A 27134-nucleotide genomic window follows, 5' to 3' on the forward strand; every position below is an offset into this window, starting at 1 on the left:
ACTCCAACCCAAAGCCTCATTTTAATTTGTTCTAGAAAGAGAACTAGTCCTGATACATTCACTGCAGACCTACTAATAAGCTACCCAACTCACAGTTGATGAATATGCCAAATATATAAATGGCCATTTGCATTTTGAATATTTTGGGGCCCCTTGCGACATCTGCTACCAAGCTGTCCTGGGTCCACGACACCACCTGGTGGCTGGTGCGGGGATCTCTACAGTTGTGCACTTAGGTTCTGGAAGCAGGGTTCCAGACAATAAACCAACAATTTGAAAAGTATGAGAAGCGCTATAAAGACAGTAGAGTTGGGTGCTGTGAGAGAAGGATGGGGACACTGTTTTAGACGGGTTATTCGGGGAGGCCTTTCTTATGAGGCAGCATTTGAAATAAGACTCTCATGACAGAAGAGGTCACAAAGAGCATTCCAGAAAGACGCAAGTGCAATCACGAAGGTCCTGAGGTGGAGACATGATGACCATGTTTTCAGAACTGAAAGATACCCTGCACAGCCAGCACCTGGCAAGTACACAGCATGGTGTGGATATGGCGTAGAGCAGGAGGGCAGTCACAAGCAGCCTTGCAGGGTGGGAGGAGTTGCCTCACTGTGGGAGGGCTTACAGTCAGAGAGGAGAGGGCATGGTCCTGCTATGCTGTGTTCCTTTTGTGTCTTATGCAGTAAGGTGTTTCTTCCTAGTTCAGCCTTTGCTCGGGTATCTCCGAGCAAGGGCTGGACTAGGAAAAGTTCTCTTCCCTTAATCAACCTTCCTTTCCATCCCATTGGGAGCAAAAAGACCCTGACCTTCGCCAGTGAATGCCCTGCGGCATTGGAGAACCCCTCCTTGAGGAGATGAAGGGTGACCACATGCCTAGCCTGACCAGGCACCCTCACCTGGAGAGGCTCATTTTCAGAACAGCCCAGAGCACCAGGCCATCTACACAGCTGTGTGCTACTAAACTGTCCCATTTCACAGAGTAGGAAGCTGAAGGTTAGAGGCCTGCCCCAGGTCACACAGCCAGCAACTGCTGGAGCCAGGATGCCCGAGAATAGTTATTTCACCTAAGAAGTCCATAATAAAATATGGAAGCAATGCATCGACTCAACATTCAGTGATTTCTTTTTTGGCACCTCCACTATATTGGCCACTTGGCTTGGCAACAGTGGAGAGACTAGACAGTGTCCCTTTCTTCACAGAGCTCAGTTTAATAAAGAAGACCAATACTGAATCAGTGACTACACAAATAGATGCTTAATTATAATTCTGCATACACAAAATCATATGTTTATTATAATGTAGCTACCCCCTTAGTTGGAATATGTACAATGCCTAGAGCTGATGCTCTTATGAAGAAGCTGGAGGCCCACTGCCATCTCCATGCTCTGGCCTCCTACCACCTGCTTCGACCATCCACTGCCACACTTGCCCCTTGGATGTCACCACTTCAGCCATTCTGGGCAAACACCTTGTTGTAACCTGCTGCCCCCTGGGAGGGGAGTCTCATGTCCCAGTGTGGGCCTCTGGGCCTAGTAATATCCATCCAAGCCCCTCCAATGGGCACAAGGCCTAACCACCAAAGTGCCCTAAAAGTCCCCCTACCTTCCCCAAGTCTGTATTTCTTCCTGTTAAACCTGCCATCCTCAAGCCCCTGAATTCAAGATGGATATAAAGAACAATTTGTATTCCATGTAATGAAAACATAACCTCTTCATAGTATTGTCCTGGTATTTCTGGGCTTTGATCTTGTAAAACTGTATTGATTTAAATTCTGCAAAGCCATTCCCTTGGGGGCAGCTGAAGAAGCCTCTGAAGAATTTTCTTGGAATTTCCTTGGGCTCATGGTGAAATGTAAAGTCATCTTCAATCTGAAAAGTAACAACTCGAAAGAGATGAAGGACTTATTTCAGCCATCCCGACAAGGTGGGCTTCAGGTTGTGGGTGCAGGGGGCACTTTTCACAAGATGATGCTTGGTGGCCCTCTCCTGCCATGATGTGCATGTGAAACTCCTGGGGCTCCAGTTAACATGCAGATTCTTTCTCTGTAGGTCTAGGGCAGGGCCTGAGAGTCTGCATTTCTAAAAAGCTCCCAGAAGAGGGTGATTCTGCCAACCTAGAAGGGTACTTTCTAAGATACTTGTCAGTAGCTTGTTAGTGGTGCAGAATCCTGAACCCCACCTCAGACCGATGGAGTTTGAATTTTAACAACATCCCAGGGGATTCCTGTGCACCATACAATATGACAAGGCTGGTTTCTAGGGCTTCCCTGCATGCTGTGCCCACAGCAGACATAGCTAATCTATCACCACTCTCATGATGATTTGAGATGCTTCTTTGCACAGTGCCACAAGTGCCCTACTCATGCCTGACAGTCAGCCTGGGAAAGAAACTTTATGGCTGGTCTGGACTAGTAAGATTAAGAAGAGTCAGCCCTCATAAATGGCTAATGAAACGGCAGAGAGAAACAAGTCAGAGCAAAGTCTGGCTTGCAGAAGCCCCCAAACCAAAAAGATTTCTAAAAGGATCCCAGGAAGTGTCTGCAAAGATGAGATGAAGCATAAATATATGTGAAGGGGAATGTTTCAGGGGGAGTAGGTCTAGAGTCAGCCAGAGAAGGGTCTCTGAGGTCTGGACCTGCTGAAAGCCACCTGTGGCATTGATCAGGGAGAAAACCAGGAAGAAGGTTCTAGAAGGGTTGAAAAGCTGCCCACCCAACTGGGAGTTGCTTGGCCAGGGTTGAAGGAAGGGGCTGGGGTCTGTCTCACCAGCAGGAGAGTCTCAGGGGGCATAAATGGGGCATCCCCTACACAGCAGGCAGAGACCAGCCCTGTCACATCATGATCTCATTTAGGTCTCTCGACCTGTGATGGAGGTCCCACCATCCCCTTCTGACAGGTGAGGAAACAGTCCCAGAAGGTTTGAATAAAGAGGTTAGAAAATGCCTTAGCGGGAATCTGACCCAGTCTGTATGCTTACAAGGCCCATCTCCTAGGCGCATACATATTTATCCTTTAGCATTAAAAAATCTATTTCCCGCAGTCTCTTGGCAAATTTCCATTAGAGAGTCCTTGGCTGTCTTGCCTGTGTGAGGGACAGGGAGGGAGGAGGATTGGGTGGGTATTCAGGTGGGATCGATGGTTGGGAGCTGAGGGCAGGCAGGACAGGTCTCTGTCAGATGAATGATGAGTTGGGCAGCAGTGATGTCTTTGTGTCTGTTTCACTGCAAGTGTGCTTGGTGCGTCACACCTGATCTCTCGTTTATCCCCACAACCCCCTATCTGGGCAGGAACCGTGACTCCCATTTTCAGAAGAGGAAGTAGAGGCCTGAAAAGCTCAGGTGCCGGGTCTGAGTACTCCCTGGGCAAAGAATCACACCCACATGTGTCTGGTCTCAAAAGGCAGGACCCCTTATAGGCTCAATAAGAAGTGAGTGGGCTTTTGTGGGCTAGTCTGTACACTAATCTCCAGTTCTAGCATTGTGTCTATGATACAATTGAAGTTTGGGGCACTCTAATGTCAACACCCATTTCTTTGTAAGTTGGGGAAGTCCTATTTCTCACAGTGGAAAAAACTTCACTGGCAACTTCCTACTTAACTTGGTCCCATCTAGTGGCCAACTGGAAGAGTGCAATGGAATTACTGGACATTGCTAGCAGGTGCAAAGGCTGACACTTCCTGGGATAAAAGATGGGCTGAAATTCATAATAATTGAAGTGTCCGTGGAATTTATAAGATGCACATTTAAAACATGTGAAATCTATAATTCCAGTTTTGTTCCTAATGTTTATGCTTATTAACTGTTGCTGGTAGAAAATATACCTTATCCAATCCATTGTCTTTTAACTGATAAACTGTATTTGATGATAATATGATATGACATATAATTAATATAAATAATAGAATTAATAGAATATAAATAATATATGTAATATAATACAAGCCCAGTGCTTGCAGACATGCTCAACAATGAAAAACATAAATTTGAAAATGCTACAGGTCACTAATTAATCTAATCCCCTGGGGGTGGGATGGATGTCTTCGAATCACCATACTGCCATATCAAAAAACAAAAAAACAGATAAAAGTATACATAAATAGCCTTCCCATCTGTCACACCTAAACATATGCTAAGACATGATGTACTTTCTAGAGACTTTCTAATCACAGGGGAACCTCAAGAGCTCCGACTGAGCAACTCTTACACCACAAACACAAGTGCAGGAGAATCCCCAGGTCATCTCATGAGAACACAGATTTTAACAACCTCTCCCACCCTTTCTCCACTGCAGGATTCAAGTAATGGCAAAAATCCAAAGGAAGATTCTTTGGTAATTGATGCTTCTTTATAGGGAGTCCTGGCTGAAAGGCAGGAGGAAAGTCTTGTCACTGTGAGGTTAAGATGGATGAGCCCAGGAGTGATTCGCCAAACTAACACACTCAAATTAGTTTTCAAACATTTTGGGTTTGGCAAACTGTATCTTGCTAAGCCCCCTTTCCCGACATTTTTATACCCCTGTGGATTTCAAGGAAAATTTAATATGTATGTTTCGGATTCAATTCGGCTTAACTCAGCACAATTGTTTAGTGAGAGCCACTTTGTGTCCAAGAATCTTCCAGAACCCTTTTATAAGCCCCTTAAACAACCTTCCTTCTAACCAGGAAGTGTGTTTTGTCAGGAGTAAATTGAACTCAAACGCCCAAATAATTCAAATTTGGTTCAGAACTCAGAATCCCCGAATTTTTAAGAGGGTTGGAAAGTTTACAAACAAATCTTCATGTCACTGAGAAAGTCCGGTGGCGGTACTAAGATGTGTAGAGTATTACGAGTGAGATGCAATGATTACATGTAGTGACATTTTATGTGCTTTAAAGCCAAAAGTCTGACTTTTTGCTGCCTGGATCCAGTGCTGGCCTGCCCAAGCAGCTTCCAGGTCTGGGTGGCCCAGGACCCGTGCGGTCCCATCAGCTTTCTGAGTGTTGGTACCTTCCTCAGCAGGCTGGAGAGTGAAGCCGCAACAGCTAACACCCACGGGCACCATAGAAAGGTGGGCTACCTGCCCAGCCCCATGAGGGCCTTTGCAACAAAAGGTCTCTCTTCCCTAGATAGGACCTCACCATCCAATTTAGGCAGTTAAAGCTGTAGATGAATCAATGAGCTAGCTTCATTTATTCTATCCCAGGGTTAGTTTTGTCTTTTCAAAAAATTTTACTGTAAACCTGAGCACAGAATGTTCAGAGCATTTGATTAAAGCCAAAAACGTACAGATGGTGATAAGACTTTTTTTAAATGTGCTGCTCTTTCTATACAAACATGACATAATTATTCCAGTTGAGTTTAGAAGTTTATTTTTCTAGTCATGGTGATGGGGCATGGTTTAAATAGCCAGCTGTATCTCTGAGTAATGAGGTTCAGCCACATGTAACAGAAAGCCCAAATAGCAGGCTTAAATAAGACAGGGATTTACACTTTGCTCACATGTAAGAAATCCAAGAAAGGAAATCCAGGGCATAAAGCCTAGTTCCAGGGTCATCAAGGACTTGGGCTCTTCCTGTGTGCCTGCTCCAACCTCCTTACCATACAACTTCCATTCTCGGCATTGCTTTATGGTCATAAGACGGCTGATGGAGGCCCAGCCCTCATGTCTATGTTCCAGGCAGCAGGAAGAAAGAAGAGCCTCTCAGCTGACTCAGTCCCATGTAACGAGCTTCTTTAGAAGCCCAAACCAAAGACTTTGGCTTATATCTAATTAACAACTACTGTCTGCCAGAGAGGCTGGAAAATATGTTTTATCAAAGCACATTGCTGCCTTCAATAATATAAAGTTCCACCAGCAAGAAAGAAGTGAAGAATTGTGTGGTCAATCAGTTGTCTCTACCTTACCTGCCATGCTCTCTCCTGCCCTTTTCACAACTCTTAGTCACAGCAGTTACTGGTGGAAGGTGGACCAGGAGAAAATTCTGGCAGCCATGAACTGTCAGGCTGAGTGTGTGAGACCTAATCAAAGCCTGACCCACAAAGATTCTGATGTGTCTTCTTTGCTTTTAGGTACTTAGTTCTCTGCTTCCGCCTGGACTAAAACTGATTTACCCCAGATCAATATTGTGTGTGGAAGATCTTCCCTCAAGGCCAGAAAGGACTAGAGGGGCTGGAGGGGTTGGGTGTCAGCTGGCTCATCTTCCTCAGGCCTGGGCGTTCCTGCCTCTGGTGTCATCACTGATGAAATCTTGCAGGAAAGCAGATGTGTTTACATGTTCCCTGAGGAGAGAATGATGTAGTAGCATGGGGGTCTTAAATTACAGGGAGCCTGAAAGGCAAGTAGTCCCCTACTCAAGTCAAGTTTGGGCAACATTGAACAATACCCATGAAACGTGGCATCCACTTCATTGACACCGATTGGGAGGTGCTCGCAGTAAAGTCTTTCCTCACACCGTCAGCCCAGTCTTTAGCCAAGAAAAATGAGGTGAGGTCACCTGCACTGAAGGGCCACACTGCTTCCCTTCTTTAGAGACCCACCTTCACCCAAGGAGCCTGGCTTTCCATGAAAGGCTCCCACATGCCCAGGTCCTGGAGGCTGACGTTGACTCCTGGGTGCTGGGTGAGGTGAGTGGCCTGTGGAAGGCAGCTCTGCAGCTGGCCACCAGCTCTGGAGGTGCTGAGGGCCCTCAACAGGCCTCTGGGAACCCCCAGTAAGGCTTAGGTACCCGACTGGAAATGAAGTAAAACAAAATGGGGTTCCATTATGATCATTCTCCTTATCATTATGAATTACATTTGCTACAGACCTCAATATCTCCCACAAAGTTTATGCATTTAAAAATGAATTAGGTTGAGATTTTGGAGGGGGTGGGATATCTAACTTAAATTTTATCTCAGTCTTTTATCTTTGTCTTTATTCATGATTATTTTTATTAAATGTTCATCAAACTAGTAGGCCCTCGGCGTGAGATGTCCTGGACTTATATAATTTGAGATGCCAAGAAGCCAAGCAGCAGACAGCCACAGCACCACCACAGAGTTGAATACAAAATACAAATACTATTTTTACAGTGAAATTAGCAGAGTGACTATTGCTTGACCAGGGAAGTTGGTGGAAGCCAGAGAGAAGGCAGGGAGGCTTGCTAACTTCCCAGAAGAAAGCCTGCTAAGAGGAATCAATCTCAAGGAAGAATACGAAAATGAGGAGCTGGCATGTATACAGCACTTTACAGCTTATAAAGCACCATTTTCTTACTTTAGCTTCCCTAAACACTATAAAGCGAGATTATTTTACAGAAAAAGAAACCGAGCCTCAGAATGAAGTGTACAACCGAAGGGCACACAGCTGGAATCCAGGTCAGGGATGTGGTCAAAAAGGTTGGGCCTCTAAAGCTTTAGATGTTCAGGCAATCCCCCGCCAACCAGACATCCAATGGCTGATAATGGGAGAAAACAGTCCTTCCTCCTTTCCTGGCACCTATGGTCACCACCTCTGAGGCTGGTACCTAAGGGTTTGATTTCTATACAAGGCACACCTGGAGGGATGCTGCTACCATTTTGCACCTATACGTTTGCTGTGCTCTCTGCTGCCCCAGTGACATGGGGCCACAGTAGACAGGTGCTGCCTTTGGTGAAAGAAGGGTGCAGAGGAAGGTAAGAGAAATCCCTCCTCCACACCCTGCACCATCCACCCACACACAGTCTGGCCTTGGTTCCTCCACTGCAGGTGATGTCTGGTACAAGTTTCTGCATGCCTCTGTTTACTTACCCATAAAATGGGGAGAAGAGCATCTTGCTTTCATCCCTCCTACTGAGTGGCAAGACGGGAGCAGAGGTAGCCTGCTGGTCTGAACAAATCTCGAGCCAGGCCCATCCTCCTAACCTGCTCTCTGGGAGCCGTCTCCTATGGCTGAGTACCCCCCTCTGATCCCAGGCTCCCAGGATCATGTGGGTGGTTGTCAACAGGAGGAGCCACAGGTGAGGTTGTTGGCCCCCAAGGCCAACTGCTGCTGGTCAGGAGGGTCTGTCTCCAGACCCTGCAGGCCCTGCTGGGCCCAGGCACCCAGACGCTGGGGCTCAACATCCAGGTAGAGGCCCTGGCATAAGACATCTGCCCACATGTTTCCAAGAGGCCTGAGTGGGGGCCACGGGGCCAGCCAGGCAAGACAGGGAGCCCAGGGACTGGCAGGAGCATCTAAGGAAAGAGACAGCATTGTTCTGGGACTCATCAGTGTCAGTAAACCTGGCATCAAGAACAGACTCACTGATGTCGGTCAGCCCCCGGGGACCCATTATCCCCTTTCCCTGCTTCACCTGTGCATTCTAAGCCACAACAGCATAGGACCCTTTCATTCCCAGAAGGCAGGTGGTCTGATGACAGGTTTGCAAAAGTTTAAAAGCTTATTCCACTATCCAGAACACTCAGCAGCATTGCAGTGAGGAAGGAGAGAGAGGACAGAGATGGACATTGAGAGCCCCAAAACAAACAGAAGGAGCCTCAGGACAGTAAGGAGTGTCCGCATTGCTTGGCACTTGAGATTACTCACAGAAGGAAATGGACTGAGGGGCTGAGGGTTCTGGGGATTAAACCACTGCTTTTGTCCTCCAGTTGATGCCCCACATCATCGTTCCAGAAACCTGAGGGATGACATACATGAGAAGCCGCTTCCATGTCTCAGATAGGACCTGGAGCAAGTCCCTGGCTTTGGTGGAACGTTTGAAAGGAGCTGGACGTGCTTCCTTGGCAAGTTGAGCAACCTACGCGATAAGCGCTTCAACACTTAAAGCTGCAAAGATCTCACGTGCTTTCTCTTTTGTTCATTTTTTTTAAAAAAAATAAGGTATAATGCATGCCTTTAAACAAAATCAGAACAATTGCATCCCAGGGCCTCGGGCTGGAGCCCCGCTGTGAGCCTGTAAAGGGCAGGGGCCCGGCCGCGCTGGGACGCCACAGCACGGGGCAGGAAGGGCCAAAGGCTTTTCCTTAGCCTTCTGCCCCTCGGCGTGTGACGCCCAGGGCCGGGGGAGATTCCGCGCCCGCTTGCCCGCAGTCCCATCACGGGCCGAGTGGGGCGCGCCGGGCGTCGGTCCTGCAAGCCCGGCCCCGGCGTCTGGACTCTACGCCGAGGCACGTGGGCAGCGACGCGGGGCCTCCCCGCGGGGTCCCCGACCCCCGACGCGGCGCAAGGCCCCCAGCAGGCGGGCGGGAGGGCGCGCCTTCCCGGAGCGCGGGGCGCGGACCGAAGTTGGGCGAGTGCACGGAGCGGCAGCGGGCCGGGGGCGGCAGGTGCCGCGGGCGGACTCGCCAGCCAGCGCTGCGGCCCCGCGCCCCCGATTCCTGCCCCGGCCCGCTGCCCGAGCCCTGGGACTTCCGGGGCCCGGCGGCGTTTCGGGAGCTCCTCCAAGGGCAGCCTCCGGGGCGGGGAGCGCGCGGCGCGGTGGCCGGGCGGGGGGTGGCCGGGCTCCCGCAGGGGCGGCGGGCGGGGTGGGGTGAGGCGGGCCGGCCCCCTCCCCTCCCGCCCGCCCTCCCTTCCTCCCGTCCTGCAGCCAATTAGACAGCCCCCTCGGGCGGGAGGCGTGGGGCGCTCCATAAAGCAGCGCGGAGCTGTCACCCCGCGAGTAGGCTGCGCACCGCCCAGGCCGGAGCAGGCGCCGAAGACTCGGGCGCTTCGGACCCGGGAGCGTGGAGGAGCCATGGCCACCACCAACGGGGCCGTGGAGAACGGGCAGCCGGACAGGAAGTCACCCGCCCTGCCGCGCCCCGTCCGCAACCTGGAGGTCAAGTTCACCAAGGTGAGACGGGCCCGCGTCCCACCCGACGGCCACCTGGCTCCGCGCTGGGCTGCCCGGCCACGGTGGCGAGGACCAGTGGTCAGCAGGCCGGGAGCCCCGCTGCTCCGCTCCGAGAGTGCGGGGAGCTGGGGCGGCGCGCCCTCAGCTGAGTTCGCCTGGCGCTCCTGTGACTCGAGCCTCTCCGCTCAGCCGGGCCCTCCTGAAGCAGCCTTCAGCACTGGGCATCCCGGGCGGGCGTCCACCGCGCACCCCAAAAGGGACTCCAAGATCCGCACCCCCAGACGGGCTCTCGGGCGCGAAAACCGGGCGAGGGAGGCTCTGCGGCGGCCGCGCGGTGCCAGGATGAAGCCCGGTGCGGCCCCGACGTGCCCCTGCAGGGCCCGCTTTGAAGGCGAGCGGTGGTGCGCCGTGACTTGGGCGCGGTGGTCTTCCCGCAGACCCTGCGGCGTAGTTTCCGGGGCTGAGGGGGTCGGGCTTCGAGAAGGTCAGAGGGTGCCTGAAAACACCAAGAGCCGACCTGAGAGGTCAGGCTGCCTCGGAAGTGTCCGGAAACGTCAGCGGGAGCAAGCGGAGAGAAGTCGGGCACCTCCTGTGCTTAGCTCTTACCAGCTTACCACTAGAACGAGGGCTAGTAGGAAGGTGCTCACTGATGAGACTGTCCCGGAACCCAGAGACCTTGGTCTTGGCAGATCATGGTGTCAGATCTGGGCCTGGGAAACCGCGGGTGGCAGGGCCCCATCGCGTCGCGGAGTCCCGAGGCTCGCTGTCCTTTTTGCGCTGTGGGCTAGGAGGCTGGAGCACTGGCAAAGCGGTGAGAACACCTGCCTAGGGCAGAAAGGAAGATGGCGAGGCCTGGAGCCCGGGCTGAGCAGGGCTGGGAGATCCGTTGCCAGCGGGGAGCGTGTCCCCTCCGGTGGGAAGACACCCCGAGGCTGTTTGGAGGCCGTTGGGCTGGCGCTGGGGGCACTTCAGGGGTGCAGGCCAAGAGCCACGGTTGGCTCCACTTTCCCCAAGTTTGTCTCCTTTTATTTTTGCATCTTATCCATTGCCCCCAACTCCAGCTGGCACAGCACTTAGAAAATTCCTCCATCAGTTTTACTTTCACAAGTAGCAATTATGTCTCAAATAGTTCTAATCAAGCAGAGAAAGTTGTAGGCCACTATGTGTGGCCTTCAGATTTTGATCTCTTGGCGCTTATTGTCGGCTGGACCTCTGATCACATGACATTAAAATTGACTAAGTTTCCAGAGGGCTCTGTAATCAACAGAGACACTTCGATGGACATTATTTTTAATGTAGTTTCCTAAGTAGTCTCAGCTTCAGAGTGCAAATTCCAACTCATATTCTGGGAACAGTGAAAATAGTACCTAAATTTTTTTAGCCCCTAACACTCGTGGTGGTCACCTGTTGTTGTTGGTAGTAGCATTTTGTTTTATTTTTGTTTTATTGGATTTTAAAAAACAGTATAGAAACCGGAAATTACATATATTATTTTCCTATTCCTTTTTACCTTTTTTTAGTGCTATCAGAGCAATGGAGCCACATATGGAAAGTTACCTTTTTGTGTGCAATTCTTTCTGCCCCTTCACAAGTGTAAATGCAGCCCTTAGGTAGAGAGGTGCATTGTAGCACATTCACAGAGTGACCGGTGTTTGTTGTCCTGCTGGGTGCCCCCTCTTCTTAGTGGAACAGAATCGGGTTGTGACTAAGGCTGAGGGAAGGGCATGAGGTGGAGGGGGCTGGAGAGCCGGGATCCTTAGTGGCTCCTAGGCAATGATGACTGCGGCAGCCTGACAGTAGGCTGCTGTACCCTCCTTTCCTCTGGAGGGCAAAACCTCTGCCTCTCTGTCCTTGCTCCAGGCCCACCTCCACAGAGGCCTCCTCCTAGCAGTTGTGGGGTTGGGGCAGCCTGTGTGGTTGTGACTGAGGGTGGGGAGCCCAGGCAAGCAATGCTTAGGGAGCCCCTGGCTGCAGAGGCAGCCCACAGGGCTGAGGAAAGAAGCGGGAGAAACAGAACTACAGTATCGAGGCCCCCGAGGCCTCCGAGGCCCCCTGACTGTGGAGTGTGTGAGCAGTAATGGTCTGTTATTTTTCAAACCTGACTCATGGTGCTTCTTGTTAATGGAGGACAAGCTGGAAATGGTGGGTCTGAGCCCCAGCCTTGGGGGACCATTTCCCAGGGTAAGTCCAGTCTCCAGAAGGACGAAGTTCCTTTGTTCTCATGTTTTAACACTGGGCTCTGCTCTGTGATTTTGGTGAGGGGGGTCCCCCCCAAAACCCCCACATAGGTCTCAGAGGGTAGCAGCCCCTTTCACTTCATAGGGCCCCTTCCTTTCCTTCCAGTAGCAGAAATTCTTTTTTAAGATTTTCTGGCTCATTAAAACACTGGTTTTTATGATCTCTTTTATGAAAAATAAAATTCACTCAAATTTCCTTTTCTGAAAATATATTCCTTTTGAGTATCGCTGAGGTCCAATGGAAGTTTCTATAAGTGGCGTCAGCAGAACTCACTTGTGTAACCACCACCTTAGCCTCTTCTGGGGCACCCATATCTTGACAATAGCTGTGGTTTTCCAGCTCAGTCTGGATAGTATACCATTCCATTCCTTCAAAATGTGAATCCCGTCCACTCAATGTAACATAATTTTATTCCTCTATAAGTTTTGTTTCATACCAATTCACAAGTCAAGGGGAACAGTTTTTTTCTAGACCCATTTTCCTGTTTTGGGGTTCAAAACAATACAACCAGCATAATTGGTAGGCCACACTTACCCCTTCCTCATTTGTGTTTTTGTTTTCTTTTATTGGAGAGAAAAAGCAACAGTAGAAACCACTTACAAAATTACTTACTAATGTAGTATAAAGAAAAAATTTTTGCTAAATTAGAAACATTGTGATGGGAAAATATGAGTAGAGTTGAGCAGTCTGAATTTTTTTTAAGTTGCTGGTTAGAAGGGACTATGGATCAATGTCATGAACGACCAAGTAATTTTTTTTTTTTGGAGGAGCATGCTTGGAGATGAAGTATAACAGACATCTGATCATTGCAATCTGTTTTTATCCCCTTATTTATATTCTCTTCTACCACCTTCTCATTTTCCCTCCTCCTTGGAATTGATACCAGGAAGGTCCTAGAATCAGCAGTTTTCACTGACAGTCTCTATTATCTAACCCACGAAATTTCATCTTCCGACAAATGGGCCTCTCTTCCTGGCTGCACTTTCCTCCCCACGCTAACTTAACTCCTCTTCTCTACTTATTAATTTCTCACTGTTACCGAGTGACTGCTTGCTGGATGGCAAAAGTGAACTCTTGGATTTGGTTTCAGCTGGAAGAATAAACCTGTAATTGTAGCCTGGCCTTTTCCGCGCGCTTCCCTGGGGGCCTGGCCTCACGTTGAAGGCGCTGAGCTTCCAGAAGTCAGATGGGCACATCTCACGGTCGAGGGTCGCTCTCAGCTCTGGACCCCACACAGGGAGGCAGGGGCCCTCTGCCCACCTGCCCAGCCAGAGCTGGCCTTCTGTGCATTGTCCCCACCGCACTCAAATTTCCCTGCTTTCCAGGGAGAGTTATCAAAACAGTGCACCAGCGGCTTCCCAGAGCGGGCTTCCTTCCCTGCGAGCTTAGGATTTTTTACAGGACAGCCCAGGACAGAGAACATAGTCAGATTGCACACTGGATGAGTTGGCTCCCCTCTCATCCATCCTCACTGGGGAGTCAAGTATTCCGAATGAATGAAATTCATAGTCATTGAAATTAATCCTTGTAGTGATGCAATTCTCTCTTTAAATGACTCAAAGATATGCATAGAGATATAGAGATAGAATAAATGCGTATAGAGATGTGCATATAAACATATGCATATAGATATAGAGATGGAATCTGATGAGCTAGTTCTGTACTTAGAAATTATTGATGGCATTTTACTTGATGGAAATGCTTCTAAAGCATATCAGTCATGTTTGTGACTGGGGTCTCTCTGATGCCACGATGGGCTCTGATGACAAAGTTGTCCCAAGCTGGTACAGCAGGAGATTGCCTGTCCTCTCACTGGGTAGCCAGGACCTCCATTCTGTCAAAACATGTTTTATGTATTATCTGTCACCTCTGTTCCTAGTTCTTTCCCCAAAGCTGTCTCTTTTAATGCTTTTTTAAGGCAGTTAGAACTTAGGGTAAACTAAGAGTAAATAGTACACACATTTCAGTGCATGGACTTGTGAATTCTTTTTAGTTTGCTCATGATGTCTTTTTCTTTTTAATGTCTCTATTCTCGGCTGTGTTCTAGATAACTGAGTCTCTGAACTAAGTGATTTTTGTGAGTGAATTCTTTGGTTCTGGATATAAGCCGTTATTTGCTACATATGTTAATATAACCAGAACATTTCCTAACACAGATATTTATCTTTGTATTCCAATACTGGCTTTTATTAAGCCCAACATGAAAATAGACATTGTAAAGAGAATGGGGGAGGGGGGCTGATGTGCATTAATGAGGGCTAAAGGGTTATAGTAAGATTCTTGTATAATGCCAGTTCCTTGGTGATCTAGCTGGGGGTTGCAGCAGGAAGGAGGGAGAAGGTAGTGCTCACTGCTGACATACTCTTCAGGGGCAGGTGGATTGCTTGGCACCATATATATATATATATATATATATATATATATATATATATATGCATATGTAATCTTCCCCCGAACTTGCTGAGTGTGTAAAATTTAACTTATACCGTTTATGTAACTATCTAACCCTGCTATTTCTCTGTGAATCCATCTCATTGTTTAAAAAAAAGAGAGAGAACATTTTAGAAAAAAATTCTAAATTAGTTTTATTGTGACAAAAATGTAGTTCTCTGAAAATGTATTAAAAGTCAGGAGACTTGGATTCTAATTCTGAGTGTGCTCCCGGTTGGGCATGTGGCTCCAACCCCCTTCCAGGTCCTGCCTATAGAAAAGGCAGACAGGTAGGTTGGAGGGACGGAAGGAGAAGACGTTACCTAAGGTCCTCAGTATGTTGGAATTATATGATTTTGATTTAAGCCTAATGCATTACAACTTCCTTTCCTGGTTAGATATTCATCAACAATGAATGGAACGAATCCAAGAGTGGAAAAAAGTTTGCCACATATAACCCTTCAACTCTAGAGAAAATATGTGAAGTGGAAGAAGGAGATAAGGTGGGTGAACCTCCTCCAGTAATTCAATTACAGATCACTAGAGGGAAAGGAAACGCTTCAGCTCAGTTATACGGCAGAACTGGCCCACACTGAGGTTGGACCTAAGCGAGCTGCTTCTCAGACACTTGGCCCAGAATGGGATCAATTAGGGACGATGTGCTGCAGAGTCACTCTCCTTTGATAGATGTTTCTCCATCTATGAGGATGACCTCAGCTATCCTTATCACGTGGCTAAAGGAAAGGTTTTTATCAACTGTTTGATACTGGTAGCATTAAATAATCTTTCCAGAAAGTATTTCCGGCTGGTGTGCTTCACCAAATGCGGCATTCTGGCAGGAGACACTTTAAAAAAAAAAAAAAGACTTGAAGGAAAACGACTTGCTAAGTCATGCAGAGGTAATAATGTCATGCAACTGCCAGATTTCTTTTCTACCAGAAACTTAAATTATCTTGTAAAGCTATAGTCTATAACCCTATTTGATAGTGCAGGGTATATTTTATAAGCTATATTATATGTATACATTATATATTATATATATATAAAGCTAAGGGACTCCTGGATGTGTCCTTGATACATTTTGAACCATAGAGTATCTTTTGAATATGTATCATTGGGGGAAAGGTTGAAGGTACAGCTTTTGTAAGGAGCGAAGGGAAACGTTACCCTCTCCTCAACCACTAGAGTACTCATCTGATGTTCTTAAGTGTGTAGGTAATGTTGAATGTGAACAGGGTGAATGACACATGTGTAAAATAGGCTTGAATTTGATCCTACTAGTGATGGTTTTGTGATAGGTATGCAATGCACAGTGTTTCCACCTATACATACCCTCCCATGTGCAGCGCCCCATGCTAAGCTCTGTTTACAAAGATACTAGCACTGAGGAGCTCATGTGAAGGTGTGAGGGTGTAGGGGTGGAGCATGATGCTGAGCAGGACTCCCAGGTGCAGTATACAGGTATCAGGGAGGAGAGTAAGATCCCTGCCCCCGGCTCTGGCTTGTCCCATGGTCTGAGTGACTGTTCCAAGCACCAGAAGACAGAGGCTGGCCTGTTCCTGCAGCTGGAGAGGTCCTGGCCTCCACCCCAGAGCCTGGGACAAGGGATTCAAAGTCCTAATTTCTCCCTTGCCAAAGCTTCTGCTCCCCTCCAAACCCACTTTGGAGACACAGAATCTTGGTGGAGTGTCCCTCTGGACTGGTGCCAGGTGTCCACTGCTGGCTGTACCTCCCTAAGGAAGAGAGGTTCAGAGGGTCCTGGGGGGTGAGCCCCTGCCCATCAGCAACCAGAGCCTCAAACTCCATTTTCCTGAACATAAGAATGGGTGTCAGGGAATTCCCTGGCTGTCCAGTGGTTAGGACTACGCGCTTCCACTGCAGGGGGCAGGGGTTTGATTCCTGGTTGGGGAACTAAGATCCTGCATGCCTCGTGGCACGGCCAAAAAAATAACAATAAATAAAAATTAGAAAAGAATGGGTGTCATTACTCTAAACAGCTATCATCCTTTCCCAGTAAAGAAGAAGTTTTGATTGTAATTCTTCTATCAGTGCATAAATGATCCAGTTCTTTTTCTATAAAATCATCACAATTCTGCTCCCCGGGGGTAGGTGAGGTGAGGCTAAAGGGAGAAAAAGTCCCTGATCCTCCCCATCCAGGGACTTTTTCAATGTGGTCAGTTCTGAGATCCAGAGGAGGACTCGTACCCCCGTTCTTGCTATTGGACTGCAGTCCTCAGCTGGAGTAAAATGCCAAGACAGACATTTCCCACCTAACTGGTGAGCTGTGGGAGTGTGTTTGTATCCAAACTGAGGTAGCAAGTAGATGATCTTTTCCTACTTTGGTCACCAAGAAAAATAATTAAGGTCCGTGGTTTTATGACTATTTTAAAAGCTTTGTATAATCAGAAGGAAAGTTAATCCTTGGCCATTGTAGAAAACTTGAAAGACTTAAGATATAAAGAAGAAAAAAACCACTTGAAAGCCCCCAGCCATTAAAGTGATTGGAAACCTTGCTGTTGCTCTGAGCTGCCTGCTGCCCCTCCTTCCTCTGCAGCGGGCGGAGACTCTGCTGTTCTCCGACAGCTGAGCCCTCAGCGAAAGGTGACACACTCTCTCTATTGTTTCGGCCGTGCAGCTCGACGTAGACAAGGCCGTGGAGGCTGCACAAGCCGCCTTCCAGAGGGGCTCGCCGTGGCGCCGGCTGGATGCCCTGAGCCGCGGCCGGCTGCTGCACCAACTGGCGGATCTCGTGGAGAGGGACCGCGCCGTCCTGGCCGTGAGTACATGCACACAGGGGAGGCGTGGGGCCAGCTGGCCTCCCCGAGGGCCCACCCCCCTCAGAGTGTGGGAGAAAGGACCTAGGGTGCTGTTTTGTGTGGCGGTGGGACTGCTTGGTCCTTTGAGGTGTGGCTTTCCGGCCATAGGCAGGCGTCTATGCTACTGGACGCATACTTTTTGTTTTGAAGTCGGACTTTTGTCCCCTGCAGCTCATCTTCTTGGCCTGGAGGAAGTTCAGCTCCATTAGTGGTTCCCAGACTTGAGACGTTCACAGACAGCTAGGCTGGGCTGGGCTGTATCCTGGTCCCACCTGTACAGTTATGAACTTAACTTGTTTTCTTACATGAACTCCCTTTTAAAGTGAAATTTAACCTCATCCTAAGTGACAGTATCCATTAAATTACAGGTTTAATGTGCTGGTGTATTTTTTCTAATACTTATTAAAATAAATGCTACCACTTAACATAGAAAAAGTGTCCCCATATAGCTTAAAAATCACCCCTATTTCACCCCTGAAATGGGCAGTGGTGAGTGTGTGTGGAGTGATGGTGAGGGCAGGATAACCTAGTTATAGGAAACCTCAGAGTATGAAAGACCTAGGTTCAAACCCCAGCTCTGCCACTTACTAGCTGTGTGACTTTGGACAAGTTGCTTAACCTCCCTGAGCATATGTTTCTTCATGGACAGTATCACGAATAATGATATCTGAGTGTTGTGAGAACGATCCATTTAAAATCCTTAGCAGTCCCTGTCATGCAGTAAGCACTAAATAGATGATAGCTATTATTAATAATGCTATCTGAAGACTCAGGTTCTAACCTCAGCTACGTGTTCTCCTGGCCAGCAAATTTCTAGCACCTTAGTTCCTCAGCTGCAAAATGGGGATCTTTATTCATCCCACTGCATGAGGTTGGCCTGCTCTCATGAGATGGGCTATGAAGACATTTAGGAGTTGTAAGTACGGAATTTAACGAGATCCTCAGACCTTCTTTTGGTCTTGCAGTGGGTGCTTGATCAGAGGAAATCTTGGGGCCCCCTTGTGCCTTGAGGTCCTTTGCAGCCTGCACACGCAGCCCTCATATGGCTCAGACTCCTGTGTAAAATTTGCCCCAGACCTGGAGGCCCAGTTGGTAGGGGAAGAAATCTCCTTTTTGGTCTCTGATTTGGAAAAATGGTTCTTTCCTTTCTTGATCTGATGCCGGGAATGAGTAGTCAAGTGGACACCTGCGTGGAGGTCAGTGCCAGCTAGGACTCTGAAATTGCTCTTGACCCTGAGTGTGTGTCTTGGGGTGGAGGGTGGAGAAACTCTACATTTCGGGTGCTCCTTTGGGGTGCGTTGCCCTGAGGGTGCATCCACACAGAGAGAACTGCACCTTCCTTCCGCCCTCCCCAGCTGGCCAGCCCGAACCCGGGTGAGAAGAGCTCCCTCCCAGGGTCAGTGTCTCTCTCCGCAGAGCCTCTGGTTTCTTCCTGCAATGAAAGCCAGTCTCAACTCTCAAGCTGCCAAACTGGCTTCTTCAAAAACATTTCTGTTTTCACCCAGCATGAGCTCATCGGTCTGCAATGTCCGTGAGGACTAAGAGCAGGCGGGAGAGGATGTGCCTGGGCACCCTCCCCACCCTGACCTCAAGTGTCAGTATCATCTTGGGGAGCAGTGGCTGCAAGGCCACCTTTACCTTCAGTCCTCCTGGCTGTCCTGGCAAGACTGGTGTTAAAGCACACAGAGCAAGTCCCCTCTGCCATCTGACCTCGCTGCCCGCAAGAAATAAGATCCAGTTCTTCGCCACATTGTGAAAGGGACAAGAGAATGACTGGCAAATACAGTTTTGAAAACCCAGACCACATCACGGGAAAGCACGTCCTTGATGGGGTTTTCCTGCATTCTCCTGCACAAAGTGCCGCTTTCCGTCATGTTCTCTTGCCAGCTTGGTGGCTTTGACAGAGCTGGGCAATTACTTTGTGTTCAGTGTTTGGAGACCATGTGGCAGATCCAGCAGCCCCAGCTCTCTCTCTCCCTCACTAAGCACCTGGACCCAGACTCTGGCCCTTCGGGCGCTCATCTTGGTAGCCTCGAAATAGGGGCTGTCCCTGTTTGCTGTCTCCTCAAGCAGAGCCCCACTTCTGAGCCCCTCATTTAAGCCTTGGCGCTGGGGCGTCTGAGGCATGTCCCACAGCACTTTTCCTTCATTCTTTAGTATCTGAGGGTTACCATGTGTTAATTTTTCAAAAGGCATATTTTTCTCCTAAAATGTTAAAAGAAATAAACTTAGAAGCAGCTGTGGTTCCCACATGGTCCAGACACAATAATTGTGTAAAAGTCCCAGTGAGTAGCTAACACTTGATCTCTCAGATTCAGGCCTGTGTACTCACCTGCGAATCTTTTTTGATTTTTATTTTTTTAAAGAACTTCCTTTCTAAACCTGTTGTGACCCAGTTTTGCTTGGACAGATTCCATAACACCAACCTGGCAAATTCCTGTTGTTGTCATTCCAGTAAGCAAACGTGACTAAGTTAATAATAAAAAACAGTCAATGCTTGTTGAATGCTCCTCATGTACCAGGCTTATTGTGGGCACTTGACCTGTAGTATTTATTATCCTATTTGGAGAACGCTGAGGCCCAGAGAGTTTAGGTAACCTGTCCTAGTTTATCCAACCAGAGAGAATAAGCCAGGGCTGGATGTGGGCAGTGGCTCCAGGCCTCACACGTCCCCACAAAGCTCTGTCCCAGTCTCCTGCCTTTCTCTCCCATCCCAGAAAAGGGCCAAGAGTAAACTCCCCATTCCACTGACAGACGTGCGGATGCTGTATGGAGCAGCTGGGCCCTGGAGAATTTTGGCATTATTTGCAATTGTTGGGTTTCCCCAGGAAAATGCAAGTTCCAACTTGGAATGTAAATCAATAGGAGCCAAAGGTACAGTGTACTGGCTGTCACGTTGGCCTGACTTGGTCCCTGAGCAGCATCTACCAGGGGTGAGACACTCCCCAGACCCAGACCAGCCCTGTCATCTCTAGCAACACACAGCCCTGTCTCCTCGCTGTCCCCAGCTGAGGATTGTGGAGCACCTGTCTGGCCCTAAAAGGGAAAATGATGACAATAGTCAGAGCTGTTATTATCATCATTTGAACAGTGGCTGTGGCTGTGGCTGTTACTATGGGTAGACAGTGCTGTTAGTGCTTTATGTATAGGACTCCTCTAACCTGCACACTAGTCCTATGAGGTAGGTGCCATTACTGTTATTGTTGTTGTTTTGCAGATGAGGAAACTGAGGTAGGGAGAGATTCAGGGACTTGCCAAGGCCACTTAGCTAGGAAAGTGGTTGCCTCCTGTTCAGAGAATTCTTGGTTCATTCCTGAAGCAAAGATAGAGTAGCCCAGCCATTCATGCGGCCATCCTACATCCTTTGCAGATGCAAATGTCCAGGGGCAGTGGCCTAAAAAGCAGTCACCGCCCTTACTGAAAGTCAGATGCCCCAAATTCAGTGCCAGCCATGCCGCCTACCCTCTGGATAACACAGATGAGTTCCTGGGCTCTGTTAGCCCCTGTGTCTGCACCTTGAAGTGGGAGCAGAGCCATCCATCTCGGAAATGAGGCATATGCACACGGAGGGGCCTCTCTTCCTTTGTAAATCATTCTCTCAGCCCAGTGACTCTAAAATGAGAATCCTGCCCTGGGCTATGTGTCGGGGTGGCCACTTCCTGCAGCCATGGATGACGGGAGGTTTCAGTGCTGGGCTCAACTGGGGCCGCTTGTCTGAGGGACAAAGGGGTTCTCTTCAGCCTGGCTGGAAACAGAAAAGAATCCCTGCCATTGAGTGACTGTGCGCTCGCCTGAGGAGTCGCCCCTCACCACCAAAGGCCAGTCTGCTCCCTTCCCACCGCGCAGCGCATCCGGCTGGCAGCCCAGTGCGGGAGGAGCTCGGAGTGCGTCTTTGTGCTGGTGGCAAGACCCCTCTGGGCCCCGTCACTCTTTCCACAGCTGTGCTGGTCAGCAGGGCCAAGAAGAAGGAACCTGCGTCCCCCTTTCTCTTTTGTTAGAGGAGCTGGTCCCTCCCCAGCCACCCCCTCAAGTCCTTGAACCTTCTGAGAGCTCCCCGGAGCGCACAAACCCATGTGTCCAGGTTCCACTGCTGGGGCAACAGCACTCCAGACAGATGACAGAAGACCAACGCTGAGGTGTATTCCTTCCCAGCAAGGCTCCAAACCAGCCTTGTACCCACTGTCCTTCGTGGGGAACCGTGCCTGTGCTCTGGCCAACCCTCCAGGCTGAGGTGTTTTGTAAGAAAAGCAGTCCTTGACAGCCTGGGACAGGTCTTATTTTAAATGAGGCATCTTGCTTTCTGATGAGTCCCATGGCTGTGAGGTACTGAGAACAACGTTCTAGGACTCTGCTCTGTCTCCCTGCCCTGTCTTTAACAACCTGACAGTTAAAAGGAAAACTGTGTCTTAAAAATATGTTGTCTTACTATTGCAGACCCTGGAAACGATGGACACAGGGAAGCCGTTCCTTCACGCCTTTTTCATCGACCTGGAGGGCTGTATCAAAACCCTTCGATACTTTGCAGGGTGGGCAGACAAAATACAGGGCAGGACCATCCCCACAGGTGAGCCAACTCAGGACTCTCAGCCTCGTCCGGGGTCTCTTAGGGGTTCTGTCTTCTCACTCCTCTAGCTAGCCTCTTCAGAGCAGCCCCGGGTCTTTTCCCCAGAGCATCCTTCCCACACCCAAAAAGGAAATGGCACTATGTCAGTCCTTCCTCTAAGGAATTTTACTTTTGAAATTGAGTTAAAAATCGCTTCATTGTGGAACAGATAAGACTTAGAGCTGACACTTGGTGGGCTTCTGGGTTTCTTTCTTGTCTTTTTACTCCTTAAGATCCTTAACCTAGTTTCATGCGAGCACGTTCTTCTCTGTTTAATCTCTTTTCCAGATGACAACGTTGTGTGTTTCACCAGGCACGAGCCCATAGGTGTGTGTGGGGCCATCACTCCTGTAAGTATGGCAACTTCTCTAGATAGAGCTGTATAGATCCCACCCCATTCCCCTGTGGCCTTTGGAACCAATTTCTAGTGGGTTTTGATTCGATTGCACTGGTATTAATTGAGCATTTGCTCTGTGGCATGGAGCTTGGTGCTTGAGGGTCATCAAGATGCATCAGACCCCACGCCTGCTCTCAAGGGGCTGATTCCAGGAGTGCAACAGAAGACACATGGATTCAAACCAAAGGGGTCAGGGATGGCCAGCTCCCCTCGGGCAGTGGTCTCTCAGCTGGGCCTTGAGGATAAGAAAGAGTTGTTCAACAGGCAAAAGGGGTGTCTGAGCAGTAGGAATGGCCTGAGTGAGGGTGTGGAAGTGTCTGGACTACTTGGAGGGCAGTAGCAAGATAGCTGGTGAGATCAGAGCTTAGGTGGGGACAAACTGAGGAAGAGGAGGAGCAGCCAGCAGGTGGTGCTGGCTCAGCATCCAGTACGCCTTGCTTCCCAGGGCCCAGGACTTTATTCACTGGGCCGTGGAGAGTCTGGCAGGTGCTGGGGATGCTATGATGCTGCCATCTATCGGAGGAAACACCAGGCCACTGCACCGGCTTGGGAGGCAGGCGGCAGTGTGAAGAGGGCTGGAGGAGGGCTCTGCAGGGGCCAGGCAGACGTGTCCTTCAGCAACCAGTTTTGAGAGCCGGGAAATGGTCAGGCCAAATGTGCTCTTGCCCATCAAGTTGGGAGGGATCACCTAAAGATGGGTGTAGAGTGAGAAAAGAAGAGGGCCCGGGGCCAATCCCACAGACCACCAGGGAATCCCATGGAGAAGTCTGAGCAGCCAGGGTCAGGGGCCTCCCAGGGACGTAATACATTTCCAGAAAGAGACTGTAGTCAATGGGGTCATCTCCTACGTAGGAATTCAAAAAGACAGAAACACAGCTGTTAGATGTGCTCCCCAAGAGAGGCATCGGGGGAGTTGGGGCTAATGGAAAGGGAGCTGGGCACGTGGGGATGGCCCTTCCAAAAGCTGCAGTGAGAGAGAAGGGAGCTGCTACAAGAGGCAGAGGCCAGGAGAAGGTGCAGATTTGCTTGTAGGTGAGGAGAACTGGCATTTATATGCTAAGGAGTGGGGATCCAGAAGAAGAGGGGACCTCGATCACTATTGGGGGACCCCTAAGACAATACCTGCTGTCATTAGCCAACCACACAGGCCCCTGGGAAATGGGATGTTATCTTTGTTGTCTAGTGGTAGGAATTCCAGACAGAGCTGGGGGAAGAAATCCAGCTAGCCATTGGTCAGCCCTGCAGGGGGGACATCATTGGAGTATAAGGAGCCAAATGGACTGTTTGGGGGGTCGGAGGTGAGGCACGGCTAGAATCAAGCTAACTGCGCTCTTGGAGATGCTCGGTTTCATCTCGTCTCATCAAAGATGATACTTAGGCAGCAGTGTAGTGGAGGAAAGAAGCCTGGCCGTGAATCCTGGCCTTCGTCTGAGGCACAGTTCCTCTGTGCCTCAGTTCCCTCTTCTGTCAACAGGAGCAGTAATATGACTGCCCCACGCAGGTGTGTGGGGATCAAATGAGTTCAGATTTTGGAACCGCACTTGGCACACAGTGGACGCTCAGCGGGCGAGAGTGCTTGTCAGGCCTGATGTCACAGCAATTTCGATATCCCTGCCTCTGGGGTGAAAGGATGACAAGAAAGCATTTCCCAAGGTGTATTTCACCAAACATCCATTCGGTGGGGGTTAGTACGTGTTCTGTAAGGAGAGAAAGAGATCCTGTGGCATTTGCGTTTAGGAGAGGCGGGGCTTGTTTCTGTGGGACTTTTCGGAGATGGTAACATGCTGATGGCATTGTAAACCTCCAAGAGGAGAAGGTAGTACACCTATAGCAGAATCCTCTTTGCAATGACCACCTATTAGCGTCTCCCAGAATGCAGTTTAGGAGGCGCCAGGCAGGAATGCAGTTCTGATCATCGCATACTCCTACGTTACCTCCTGTACCCCAAATCTAAACCATGCAAAGCAAGTGCTCCATGGAGGCATCGCACGGCCTCCAGGACAGCGTAGTAGTGGGTCTGGGCCCCCCAACCACTCTGTGTTCTGCTGCAGTGGAACTTCCCTCTGCTGATGCTGGTGTGGAAGCTGGCACCCGCTCTCTGCTGTGGGAACACCGTGGTCGTGAAGCCAGCGGAGCAGACTCCCCTCACCGCCCTCTATCTCGGCTCTTTGATCAAAGAGGTAAGACGTCCAAAGAGAAAATATTCTGTGTCCTCAATTACATTCCCACTCCCAGGAACCAGGCCATCGTCACAAGATAAGTCTGCCCCATGGAGCTGTGCTGTGCGTGCCAGCGCCAGCCGGCTTCCGGCCGAGTGGGAAGGGAATGCCTCCTGGGTTTCACTTGGCAGCTGCTCGTTCCCTCTCCTGCTTGCGGTCGCTGAGCTAGAAGAGACTCCGTTCCTCCCACTGAGCCTAATGAGAATACTTTACTCTTATTATGAGTTCAAACCCATGGTTTATGACCAAATATTTTGTCTAGAGAATTTACAGGAGGGTCACTTGGGAGACAGGTTCTTCGGACCCTGCACGTGTGGTGTACGAAATGGTCCATTCTTCTCGTGGGTGGGTGATCTCGCCAGCTCCCCCTGGAGGGGCTACTGCTGAGCCCCGAGCTTCCTCACCAATGCTCTGCTCTCGGGTGACCGTCCTCTCCGTGGCAACCACCGCGTAGGGAAATGAACAGCCCAAAGGGACACCTCCTTCCAGACACACCTGGCAATGTGTTTCAGTCATTTTGTCCCCAACTCGTATGTTGCAAAGAGTTTTAAAAAGAAACAGAAAGAAAAGAGGGATAGGAAGTAAGATCCATTCATTCCACTTCTCAGCTGGGCTAATACGACCGGAAAACAAGACCTTTATTACTTAGATGTAAGGCTGCAGAGCCAATAATTGACCAATTTCCCACTTTCCTTTGACCCGTGATGTAGGACCTGATGACATCGTAGTAATGACACTTACAGATTCTAAAGTCACAACTGTTTAAAAAAGTGTTTAGGAAAACTAAAGACTCAAGCACGATGTTGTAAAATCTTGCCTTACTAAAATAATGTGTTTTAATGAAGACACTGGCATCCCCCAGGGGTTCAGCATGCCCCAGTGGTTCAGTATCCCCCACCAGTTCATTTTTGGTGCTCTTGGTTAATAAAGAGGACCCAGCATATGAGGAGCACCAAGCATGAATGTGAAAGAAAAGTCGCTCCCTACCTTTAGGATGTGCTGGCTCTCAGCGTGACCCAGGTTCAACAGCAGGGATTCTGAGGGAGTGAGACCATATTGCCATTTGGAACATTAATGGGGCAGATTTTAAAAATGAAAGCTGAAGCCCAGGAAGGGTATTTTGCAGGTACCTCCGAGTTGGGGACTATGACCAAGGTGTCCCTTCTCCCCGCAACACACAGACAAACACACATACACAGACACACAGAGACAGACCCATATAGACACAAACATAAACACACACAGAGACAGACCCATGCAGACACACACACACAGAATGGTGCTCTGCTATGAAACGGCCACTGCCGTTTCGCTCGGAAGCCCTTTAGGGTAGGCAGGGCCGCCCAGAAGGAGGGTGTGTGCCTCGCCCTGGCCCCACCCGCACACTGGCTGACTGGGTCTGGTCCTGGGGTGGCGATAGGAACCAGGCCCAAGCTTCCAGGTGAGGGTGCTGCTCTGCTCAGGGACCTCACCCAACCTCCTCTTCTGAACACCATCTCAATTTCCTCCCAGGTGGGATTCCCTCCGGGCGTGGTGAACATCGTGCCAGGATTTGGGCCCACGGTGGGAGCAGCAATTTCTTCTCACCCTCAGATCAACAAGATAGCCTTCACTGGGTCCACAGAGGTAACCCTCCTCGCTGACTATGGGGGACAATGGCTGTCACTGAGAATTCTCCCTTTAGAGGCTAAACTATGATGACCCCATTTTAGTACATATTTGTACTAAAAAAATAGTACATTTTTTTAACAATCAGTTAAAAAAAAAAGTTACTTGTCCAGTTTCCAAACTAAATAAATATCTAATTTATTTACTCAGAAGCCTCAGAAGAAAATATTAATAGATAAGATAAAATAAAAATTGAAATATCCATAGGATAAACAGCATAATCAAGGTTAAAAAATAAGCCTAAGGTGATTGGCAATATTGTAGTACTGATCGTACATTTGAAAGTGTAAACTTTTGTTTCAGAAATTCCATTTTGAAGCAACTACTTAGCACCTACTATTCTCATGAGCATTCAAGAACATACTTTCCAGTATATTGTATCCATCCTATATGATGTTTTACAGCCATTACAATAAGGAAAGCTGTCCATGATCTATTGCTGAAGCACAAAAAAAAAGTAAACTGTAGGAAAGTATATACTATATATACATGTATATACCATTAGTAAAAGGGTGTGTGTAGAGAAATAGAAATTGCCTGGAAGGACTCCCAAAAAATTCTTACTGTGGCCTCCTCTGGGGCAGGTCCTCGGGCATTAACAGAGTGAGGGGAGATAAAAACTTTCCCCTTTAATTTACACACATCTATATGTGGGTATTATTTCTAATGAGAAAGTACTTCTTCTGTACTTAAAAAAATAAATGGATAAAATTTCCCAGGCAATAAGTGCTCCCATCTCCCTCCTAGTTTAGTCCAGCCGGGGGCCCAAGACCCACTCCTATGGCTGCTGGACAATAGCTGGAAGACAGGGGACTGAGGGGGATGGAGGGGCAGAGAGGGTCCTGCCCCCCGACAGCTCCTATGTCTTCCCAGTCTTCTCACCCAACAGCAGAAGCGTCCCTGCCCCTGCCCAGCTTCCCTCTCTAGGTGACTAGAGCTACCCAGGGGTCCAGCCGGGTGGGGCTCTCACCAGGCAGCCAGCCTCCTGCACAAGAAG

At 49.1% G+C, this 27134-nt stretch overlaps 1 protein-coding gene across 1 annotated transcript in view; it reads left to right on the top strand.

The window, feature by feature from the left end:
• Nucleotides 1–9520: 9520 nt before the first annotated feature.
• ALDH1A3 (aldehyde dehydrogenase 1 family member A3) overlaps nt 9521–27134 on the top strand; it is a 35024-nt gene continuing 17410 nt past the window's right edge. The window contains exons 1-7 of the mRNA XM_007179129.3: nt 9521–9766; nt 14833–14937; nt 17070–17210; nt 21685–21814; nt 22142–22203; nt 24302–24430; nt 25982–26095. Coding sequence (XP_007179191.2) covers nt 9668–9766; nt 14833–14937; nt 17070–17210; nt 21685–21814; nt 22142–22203; nt 24302–24430; nt 25982–26095 — 780 coding nt within the window. The 5' untranslated portion in view covers nt 9521–9667. The remainder of the gene's footprint in view (nt 9767–14832; nt 14938–17069; nt 17211–21684; nt 21815–22141; nt 22204–24301; nt 24431–25981; nt 26096–27134) is intronic.

Source organism: Balaenoptera acutorostrata, chromosome 3 (assembly GCF_949987535.1).
Source record: "Balaenoptera acutorostrata chromosome 3, mBalAcu1.1, whole genome shotgun sequence".
In the NCBI taxonomy this organism is placed as follows: domain Eukaryota; kingdom Metazoa; phylum Chordata; class Mammalia; order Artiodactyla; family Balaenopteridae; genus Balaenoptera; species Balaenoptera acutorostrata.